The sequence below is a fragment of the Priapulus caudatus genome, unplaced genomic scaffold (assembly GCF_000485595.1).
Source record: "Priapulus caudatus unplaced genomic scaffold, Priapulus_caudatus-5.0.1 Scaffold1399, whole genome shotgun sequence".
NCBI classification, from domain to species: domain Eukaryota; kingdom Metazoa; phylum Priapulida; class Priapulimorpha; order Priapulimorphida; family Priapulidae; genus Priapulus; species Priapulus caudatus.
The window spans coordinates 63,230-73,337 of record NW_014578460.1 but is presented as its reverse complement, the minus strand read 5'-3'; the positions used below and the strand labels follow the sequence as shown (position 1 = coordinate 73,337).

The 10,108-nt window shown below is 48.1% G+C and overlaps 1 protein-coding gene across 2 annotated transcripts; it reads left to right on the top strand.

The window, feature by feature from the left end:
• Positions 1–4,011: 4,011 nt before the first annotated feature.
• LOC106816506 (coactosin-like protein) lies at positions 4,012–6,025 on the top strand. 2 transcript variants are annotated; one of them, XM_014821132.1, is made up of 4 exons: positions 4,012–4,215; positions 4,536–4,618; positions 4,855–5,015; positions 5,554–6,025. In XM_014821132.1, the coding sequence occupies exons 1-4, from the start codon at positions 4,139–4,141 to the stop codon at positions 5,644–5,646; spliced, it is 414 nt and encodes a 137-aa protein (XP_014676618.1). In that variant the 5' UTR covers positions 4,012–4,138; the 3' UTR covers positions 5,647–6,025. The 2 variants fall into 2 exon arrangements, with proteins under 2 accessions (XP_014676618.1, XP_014676619.1); XM_014821133.1 differs by having other exon boundaries at positions 4,855–5,050.
• The last annotated feature ends 4,083 nt before the right edge of the window (positions 6,026–10,108 follow it).

The following is a 10,108-nucleotide window of genomic DNA, read 5'->3' as shown; positions in this document are numbered from 1 at the left end:
GTGTGTGTGTCGGGTGGTTGCGTGCGTCGTGCAGTGGCTGCGTGCGTGCGTGCGTGCTCGTGCGTGGTGTTCGGATGAGAGAGAGACGAGAGAGAAGGAGAGCATGAGAAGGAAAGGACGGGAGGAGGAGAGGAAGAAGAGGAGACGAGAGAGGAGGTTGCACCCGGTTTTGCTGTGGGTGTGTTGTTTAGTACAAGTACTATATCATATACTACGTAGCACTACAGAGAGTCGACAAACGTCCGCGCATGGCCTCACTAGTATTATAAAAAGCTGCGTCTTGATAGCTAAGAGTAGACAGGGGCGGACCAGAGGGCTTTGTTGACAGTTTTCCATAGTTCTATTTACAGCTAGGGGTTCCGCGCGATGCCCCGGGAATTTAAAAAAAGACCTATATTTGTGCATTCTGGTGAATTTTGAGGGTAACTTCTGAGAAACCAGCCTTGACTCGGTTTCTGGAACCGGTGCAAACGGCCTAAATCGGCGCCTGTAGAGCCGTTAAAATCGGGTAAAGTTCTGAAAAGCTCACGATGTAAACAAACTCAAGTCATGAACCTAAACTGTGTGCGTGCATCCAATTCTGCCCAATCTAATTAGCTTACGACATCGCGATTCGCGAGCATGCGCAGATCGACATTTTTGGGCTCTCTATCTCTTTCATTGTACACATCCTACCCGCGTTATACCCGTCACACGGGTGCGTCTCTACTGCGTCTACGCGAGCGAAATGGGCCCAGAACAAAAAAAGGGGCGCGCCAAGCGTCGCCGATAAGCGTGGATATAGCGTGGTGGAAACGCCAGACATCGTGGATGTGGTCGCCATGGTCGCCAATGATCGCCGAGTCACGGCTTTGTTTTGAGCAGTATCAAAAACAAACGTCCATGGTTCGGCGATCTGACCTGGAACGCGGTGAGAACGCGGTGGGCGTCGCCAAGGTCGTGAGACAAGCGCCGTCAACATTCCATAAACGTAGTACACGCGCAGAGCACGCGTGGGCAAGGAGCTGCCGAAAATGGTACATTTTCAAACGCGAGGAATTCATGATCTGTCTCATCGATCTGCGATATGTTATGCCGATCTGTCTCGGCCACGGCACGGCTCGGCCCTCTGCGTAGCTTGTTTCTTCGCATCGTGTTTCTACTCAGCAAACGCACACTTATACAGTTACAATTTCGAAAATCCTGCCAGCTTATATAGTCGCCGTTAGAAGTGGTAAAAAAACGCCGCGATGTGTCGCAGGCAGTCGCGATACACGTAAGAAGACGCGTGGGCTAAGAACCCTGAGCGTGGTGAGAGCGCCGCTGGAACGCCGAGTGATCGCGTTGCCAAGCCCATAGATCTACAATAGAACGTCATAGCGGGAGAGGTCGTGGCGGCATGCGCGCGGTCGAGAACGCGGTATGATCGCCCAGGGTCGCGGGTAGAGCGGCGTTTTTTTTCAAGTTTGTATTTGTTGGGACTTTTTCTCGCGTTGTGTTCGCGTTGCCGGCACCTATGTACATTTACTGGCGTCGCCGTACGGTCGCGGATGGTCGCCGTCCGGGTGTGACGGGGGTATAATGCTACCTTGCTTCTTACGCCGGGAAGGGGTGTTTTAAAATACTAAACTTAATAACAGGATATAGGGCCCTTCTGTTCTCTCTCTCTCTTTTTCTCTCTTTCTCTCTCTCCTCTCTCACAACACACACTCTCTCTCTCTCTCTCTCTCTCTCTCTCTCTCTCTCTCTCCCTTTTCTCCTCTCCTCTTCTTTTCTTTTTTTAAAATGTTTGTTTGGGACAGAGGCAAGGGGGGTGTTTAACACCCCAAACACCCCCCTGCGTACGCCACTGCCTGTGCGTAACTATATTATATCATACGGTTATCTACTGTGCCTTCTTATCTTACACTTACAGTACAGTACAGTATTTTAGGGTGCTTACACATCTAGCGTATCTATATTCCGTGCTCCCTGACACGTTATGTGGAGAATTCCCAGCGTATATATGCTGTGACAAAAACCCCGTAGTCCTTCTCTCGGACCGTGTATACGCGACTTTATACCGTATGCACCCTATTGTGGCACAAACCCACCCTAACGCACTATTGTGGCACAAACCGTCCGCACAGGCAATATCGTCAGTATACTCAGCAGTCAGGCGACAGTAAACAGCGTGAGCACAGCGAAATGTATACTAGGAAAATTGCAACACTTACCACGGCATTATATATCTTCCTCTTCTTTCTTCCAGCGTCTTCTCTCGGCTTCCGTTGCTGTCTGCTCCGGCGTCTCGGCATTGCCTTCTTTCCTTCTGACTCTCCCTCTCTCTCTTCTTCTGTCTCTCTTGCTCTCTCGTCCGCTCTCCTTTTATCTCGCTCCAATCTTCTTCTTCCTTCTCCAGTTTTCTTCCGTGGCTCCGTGGCTCGTGAATCGTTTGTAGTATATGGTCCTTCGCGATCTCCACGATCTCCAGCCGATCCTCGTCGCCATCGTCATCGTCGTCGGCGCTAGCGCAGTCTGCATGGCTCCCATCTCATCAGCAGAACCCGCTCTTTCCGTCCTTCTCTCCTTCTCTCGCTCTCCGTCATTCTTTCTCTGTTTCGTTGCTGGCCCGTAGATCGATATGAAGTAACTTGCGTTCTTGTTTCGTTCTTCCTTGCTCCGTCGCTTCTTCCTCTCCATCGTTACAGCCGGTGATGATATTATAGCGTGTACCTTACGTGTTTCGCTTAACCCAGTCCGTTCTCACGAGCACCAAAATGTAAACAGGAATGAGCGTTCATGTAGAAATGATGAAGTAGATCCAAATCCAAAACTTGTGTGGTAAACTGTACAACCTTTAATATCTTACACACGTCACATCTCCTTACACACAGACAAAGACCCGCGCACACGCGCGGTCGCGCGTGCGCTTCCTCTCGCGACCAGAACCAGAATCCTGCCTACTTCTCTGTTCTCTCTATTACACCCCAAAACTCTCTTATTCGAATTATTACGCGCGAAATGCACATATGGCCAGCATCTGTACCAGTGTCACCTAACGTCTGTAACCTATCTGCTAGTACCCCAACCTAACTATTTCTAATCTATCTGCTAAACGGTCGATCCTAACCTATGCCTCTACATTTACTAATTCAATGCGACATGTGTAAAACAGATGTTACATTTATCTCCCTTTTCCCCAAAACGATGACAACCCTGTCATCGATTCAGCGTCCTCGCTGCTCTACACTTTTCCCAAAATAACCCACACACACACACAACACACACACACACATACATTGTTTGATGTGTGCATGGGCGTCTGGTTGGTTCCCCCGTCAGGCTAGTTAATGCGTAATGGTGTTGGAAGGCGACGAGGAGAATGTCCGGGGGGGGGGGCACTCCATATATATATATTGTATGGTAGGTATGTGCCGCGGTTAAGACCCCAAATTTCACCTCAAAATTTCCGCACCGGAGACCCCATTTTTCACATATTTCCTGTCCCGGAGCATAGGTCCCCGGCATAGGACTTTTTTCCGTCCCGGTGACCCATGAATTCTCATGAATTGGTCCCTTAATTGGCATGTTTTCTGTATTCCAGGGATTCAGGTCCCATTCCAATGGTAAGTGTAAATAATTTCACTCGGTGTTTTAAATGGACATGCGCATGAAAACAGGTGTGAACCTTTTATCCAATTTATTTTCCAATTTAATAACGTAAAATTTTTATCAGGTAGTACATGCCCAAGTGCTATAATGGCAGTAATCGCTTAAATTGATATAAATCTACGAAATCGCGTAAATGACGGGTCGAGCACATTTGTAGTACGCGGCAGACGAAATATCTAGAGATACGCCTCCTGGCCGCGAGCCTGTACACAAGGCCGAATAACTCGAATGCGGGGATATAACCTGGTGTACGTTTACATATTATATACACCCATTTACTGACTCAATATCCGCTGATGCTATACTACCGGCCATGTAAGCCATGATGTGAGTCGACGGAAACGGATGTGTCACGCCGGTTGTAGATGCACAAACATCTCACGCTTAGAAATATGTGTGACCAGAGCAGCTAAGTAGGTATACACACAGAGATTGCCTTTGCTCGTGTCCAGTGATCGTGTGTAAAGCAGCGTGACGTTCGTTCGAGATAGTTATAGTTCATAAAATGGCAACGATAGTAGATAAGGAGAATGTAATTCAAGCATATGACGCCGTAAGAGATGTGAACACCGACATTACTTGGCAAGTGTTATTATGCTGGTCTTTATTGTTATCGTGTGAATTTTTATAACCTATAGAAAAATAGATAAGACTAATTTTGGCATATCTATCATTGCTATGCGCTGTATTAAAATTTGCTGAAATGGGGATCTGTAAGTTGCATAGACATCAATCTTTACTGCAGTGTCAAACAAACTTATTAATGACAACGATTACGTTGTAATATTAAACATCATTACGCAATTAAATATATTTCCGTAAATATATGCGCTGTAGGTGATTACATAGGTGATTATCAATTCTAGGATGATTGAATGTAAGAATTTGCCACTATATTGTAGGGCAGTCTTCAAGTATGATAACAACTACCTCGTCTGTGGTGGCGTAGGAAATGATTTTGATGAGATGAAATCACATTTTACAGGTAAACTATGGGCATTGATTTGGAATAGAACTAGCCATAGTAAAGCTATTACTACTCTTAATATGATGAACGTGAAAGCTCAATTCCCAGTAATTCAACGACTATAATGACCAATATCTGTAACAATTAGGATTATGTCTCATGTTTTATGCTAGGGTCTACAAATGAGCATAAAATCATGGGATATCTATGTGTTCTAATCGGAAGGTAAAAACCAGTGCCTGTTTGCCACACAGATGACGACCGGTTGTTCGCCTACGTGTGCGTGGAGGTGGGCGACTCGTACGCGCAGCATTGCTCCAAGTTCGTTCTTCTCACCTGGTTCGGTCCTCAGGTGAGCGTCATCCAGAGGGCGCGCATGAGCACGGACAAGGGTCTCCTCAAGGAAATCGTACTGGTAAGGAACGACGACGCACACGTCGCTGTTTTACAGTGAGTTGACTGCTGTTTTTGTGGTGTAGAACCGACGTCGTGTTCACGTTGCGTGAGTTTAACTATCGCATGAAAATGTTGCCTTTTTGATTTTATCTGCGCTTTTAAACGTTGGATAATAAAACCGGTGAATGACATTGGTAATGTGATTTTTGTATAGTGATTTATTTCTCCCTCTCGTTGCTTCTGTCGCACGTCTCTCTTTCTCTCTCCCCCATCTCTCTCTCTCTCTCTCTCTCTCTCTCTCTCTCTCTCACTCACTGTGTGCTCGCGTGCGTTCATGTCTGGCTGTCTGTCTCTCTGCTGCTCTCATTTACCTACGCTTTTCTACCAACACAAGTCACCTCAGTTTAACTGTGAGTGTGTGTAAAGCCGTAGGCTACACCTTCACACTCGCTGGCTTCAACTACTATATCAACGCTACTGAGTACATTTTCGTAACATTTCATTGTTGATGTGTATAGGCTTCTTATAATTTTGTTCTTAAATTTTGTTATTCATAGATATTTTCAAAAGAGCTCCACATCGAGACCATTGATCAGGTTACTCCAGAATATCTGAGAAAGGTCGTTCAAGAAGACATGCGTGCATATTGACCAACTGCGAGCAGCTAGCTTCTACACATACATATATCTCGCCAATTTCCGTAGTTTTAGAAGACAATGGTTAGGTAGATTTAACGGTACCGGTATTGTTATTCTCTACGAAACTGTAATTAGCACATAGAAATATCTGCTCTTAATTAAATGGCTATTTTGCTATCTGTTTTAGCGATTTCTGAACAGACATTTCACAGAATGCCATCACTATTAATTCATTTAGTCTACGCAGTAGACGTAGACATGAAGATGTTTGTCCGTTGCGATTTTTGCCGACATCTTGTACGTGTAATTAGAATGAAATACATTATCGCATAAGTAATAAACGCAATTTTAATTAGTTTATTATAATAAAATTAATAATGATAATACCTTACATAACTTTAATGGCCGTGAATCGCATCTATTCAGTTTTGATCATTTACACGCAGAGCAAATATGTTCAATTTCTGCAGATTTAGAATTACATTCACTTGACTACTATATACAATTATCTACAAAATTATAGCTGCTTCGAAAATTAAAAAAAGTCAAAGTAACTAATGCATCACTATCAGTAATTGATTTCAGAATGAACTTGTTTAATGAGTAATTGATTTATTTGTTTATTCATTCATTTATCTATTCATTTAAAGACGTTACATTGGTAAAAGATAAATAAACATGAGCTTGCAAGCTCCTCACCGTCAGTGCAATAATAAAAAGTTCTTAATTAAAAGTGCTAGTTTAACAAGTGACAAGTGATGACACCAAGACAGATAGGTACCACAAGTGTATGTACTTTTGCGTTAGATTGTGTGTGTGCGTGTGTGTGTGTGTGTGTGTGTGTGTGCGTGCGTGCGTGCGTGCGTGAGTGCGTGCGTGCGTGCGGAAGAGACCCGGAATTCTGATTCTGGTTTTCGTTGGCGTCGGGCAGTCTTGGTCTTAGACGACTCTGCAGGTTGCGCAAGTTATGTCGTAACTTAGAATAAACGCATCTATATTTTACACTACGCCTTCGTTCATCAGTACTAGTGTCGACAACAAACCTCCCTATACATGTCACTTTGTATCTTAACATACACACCAGAACCATCGGTACGGAAGTTATTGTTAAAGAGATAGTTAGCCAAGTTTTGCTGTTCCAGCTCCGTCTCTATGGCAACCAGCGATGCACCTATAGAACCTATTATAGAACCTAAAACACATGATGTACTGCCTGTGATCGCGAGCGATCGGTCGGTCGGTCGGTCGGTCGGTCGGTCGGTCGGCCGGCCTGCCTTCCTACATGCCTGCCTGCCTGCCTGCCTCCATGTAGGTACGCGCCTGCCTCCTGCGGCCGGGCAGGTGTAGGTACGCGCGTGCGACCGGGCAGGTGTACGTACGTGCGTGCGGCCGAGCAGGTGTACGTACGCGCGTGCGACCGGGCGGGTGTACGTACGCGCGTGCGGCCGAGCAGGTGTACGTGCGCGCGTGCGACCGGGCGGGTGTACGTACGCGCGTGCGGCCGAGCAGGTGTACTACTGTAGTGCCCTAGGGGTTAGCCGCTACGAGAATTTGGTTGCGTCGTGAATGCACTTATTGTTTTTGCGGGAATCATTTCTTCGCTCCCAGGTGCAAAGCGGGACTGTGTTGCGTTTGGCAGCAGAGAGATAACACAAACAGAGGCAAATAAACAGCAACGCAAGTTTTCTTAAGTATACGAAACCTGGTAGCTTTATTGCTTCATTACACTACAGTTATGCAGGTATTCCTACCTGGTGTACCCGACGCGTTATGAGTGCTCTGAATGGCCGTGACATTACTTTTGTGTAAACTATAAGTATTTATATGGCATAAGGCCAGTGAACGCGTTTACGTGCAAAAAATATAGGTTGCTTCGGCATGATACGCGAACCCGAGTATCTGTTTGAGATTGTCGGCAGTGAGAATAAGACGTAACGGCACTTGCTGTCGGCGTTCTCCTCCTTCTCCTCTTGCGTCTGCGGCCGATTTCTCGTTCTTCTTCTTTTTCTTGGTCTTCTTTCTTCTGTCTTCTGTCTTCTCTCTTCTTTCTTCTTTCTTCTATCTTCTTTCTTCTATCTTCTCTCTTCCTTCTTCTTTCTTCTGTCGTCCCTCTTCTTTCTTTTATCTTCTGCCTTCTCTCTTCTATCTTCTATCTCTATCTTCATCTTCTATCTTCTATCTTCGATCTCGATCTTACTATCTTCTGTCTTCTTTCTTCTGTCTTCTTTTTCTTATCTTCTGGCTTCTCTTCTTCTATCTTCTTTCTTCTATCTTCTGTCTTCTATCTTCTTTCTTGTTTCTTCTATCTTCTCCGGAGGGTGAACTGCGCTCGTTGTCTGCTTCCCGGTGACTAGCCCCAGTTTTTCTACACTGGGTTCAGTGTTCCCCGTTGTGATTGTCATGCGCGCGTACCTACACCTGCCCGGACCGCCCGCACGTACGTGATACACCCGCCGGCCGCCACGCGCCGTTACGTACACCTGCCGGTTCGCACGCGCGTACTTACACCGCCAGGCTGCACGCGCGTCTGTACGTACACCCGCCCGTCGCCCACGCGCGTTTTTACCCGTTTTACACCTGCCAGGTCGCACGCAGCGTACGTACACCGCCCGCGTCGCACGCGCAGTACGTACACCTGCCCGGTCGCATGGCGCGTTACGTACACCGCAGCCGCACGCAGACGTACCTACACCTGCCAGACGCACGCGCGTAGACGTACACCTGCCGGTCGCACGCGAGTACGTAATCACCGCCCGGCCGCTGCATGCGCGTACGTAATCCGGCCAGACCGCACGCACGTACCTACACCTGCAGACCGCACGCGGCTGTACGTACACCCTCCCGGTCGCACGCGCGTACCTACACCGCCCGGCCGCACAGCGCGCTACGTACACCTGCCGTCGCACGCGCGTTACGTACACCTGCCCGGCCGCACGCGCGTACGGTACACCCGCCCGTCGCACGCAGGTGTACTTACACCTAGCCCGGCCACACGCGCGTACGTACCCTCGCCAGACCGCACCCGCGCGATACGTTACACCTGCTCGGCCGCACGCACATACCTACACCTGCCCGGTCGCCAGCCGCGCGTACGTTACACCTGCCGGCCCGCACGCGCGTACGTACACCGCCGGTTCGCACGCGGCGTACGTACAACCGCCCCGGTCGCCGCGCGTAAGTACACCCGCCGGTCGCACGCGCGCTACGTAACACCCTGCTTCGGGCCGCACGCCACCGTACGTGTACCCTTGCTCGGCGCCGCACATACCTACACCCCGCCCGGTTCACTGCGCGTACGTACACCCGCCGGTCGCACGCGACGTACGTAACACTGCTCGCCGCACGCACGTACGTACACCTGCCCGGTCGCACGCGCGTACATCTACACCTGCCCGGCGCACGCGTCGTCGTACATCCGCCCGATCGCTTACGCACGGTAACGTACACCCGCGCCGGTCGCACGCGCGTACCTGACACGCTGCCCGGCCGCAACGCGCGTACGCTACATCCGCCCGGTCGCAGCGCACTGTATCGTACACCCGCCTCGGTCGCACGCGCTACGTATTATGACCGTTTTCGCACGCGCACCGTACCTTACACCTGCCCGGTGGTAACCAACACCTACACCATCCGGGTAACCGAACACCTACATCCGGCAATGTGTAAAGCAATATTTATAAGCTTGAATTTTGTGGAGCCAGCCTGTCATGTGCCGGATTTTTTACCCGCATTACCAGTACGCATAATCGCATACAGCGCGGCGACGATGTGCGATAGTGCTGTGTGGTGTGCGTGTGCGTGCTTGCGTGTGCGTGTGACCATACGTGTGCCGTCGGCGTGTGCGTGTGCGTGTGCGTGTGCGTGTGCGTGTTGCGTGTGTCTCATCTCGATGTGGTGTGCGGCAACAGTTGGCGTGTGCGGAGTGCGTGTGGGCTGTGCGTGTGGTGTGCGAGTTGCGTTGTGCGTGTATATTATGTGTTGTGTTTGTTCCATGTGCGTGCGTTGCATTGTGGAGCTTCTGTTGAGTATTTCGACAATACTATCGTGAAGTTTAATTCATTTAATTTTCTATCCTATATTGATCCTGATATTTGATGATTTGATATTATGTATTTTTGATTTACAAATATATATTATATATTTATATATATATATATATATGTTGTGTGTGTGTGTGTGTGTGCTCAGTCAGTGTGTGTGTGCGGTGTTCGCGTGCCGTTTGCGTGCTCTGCGTGTGCGTGTGTGTATATGTATTTAATTTGTACATTGAGCAATTAAGCGACTGCATATCGTTGAGTTATGTTGTCTCGTTGTCCTATATTCGCGACTCTTTCATCTAATTACATCGAGAATGAACTATTTTCAGTTGCGACGTAATTAAAATGACGATGGATGTAATGGTCGCAGAGCGTTTCAATACCTTCTCAGATATATGCAGCAAGAATTATGTTCTTTACTGGGGCCAATTAGATGC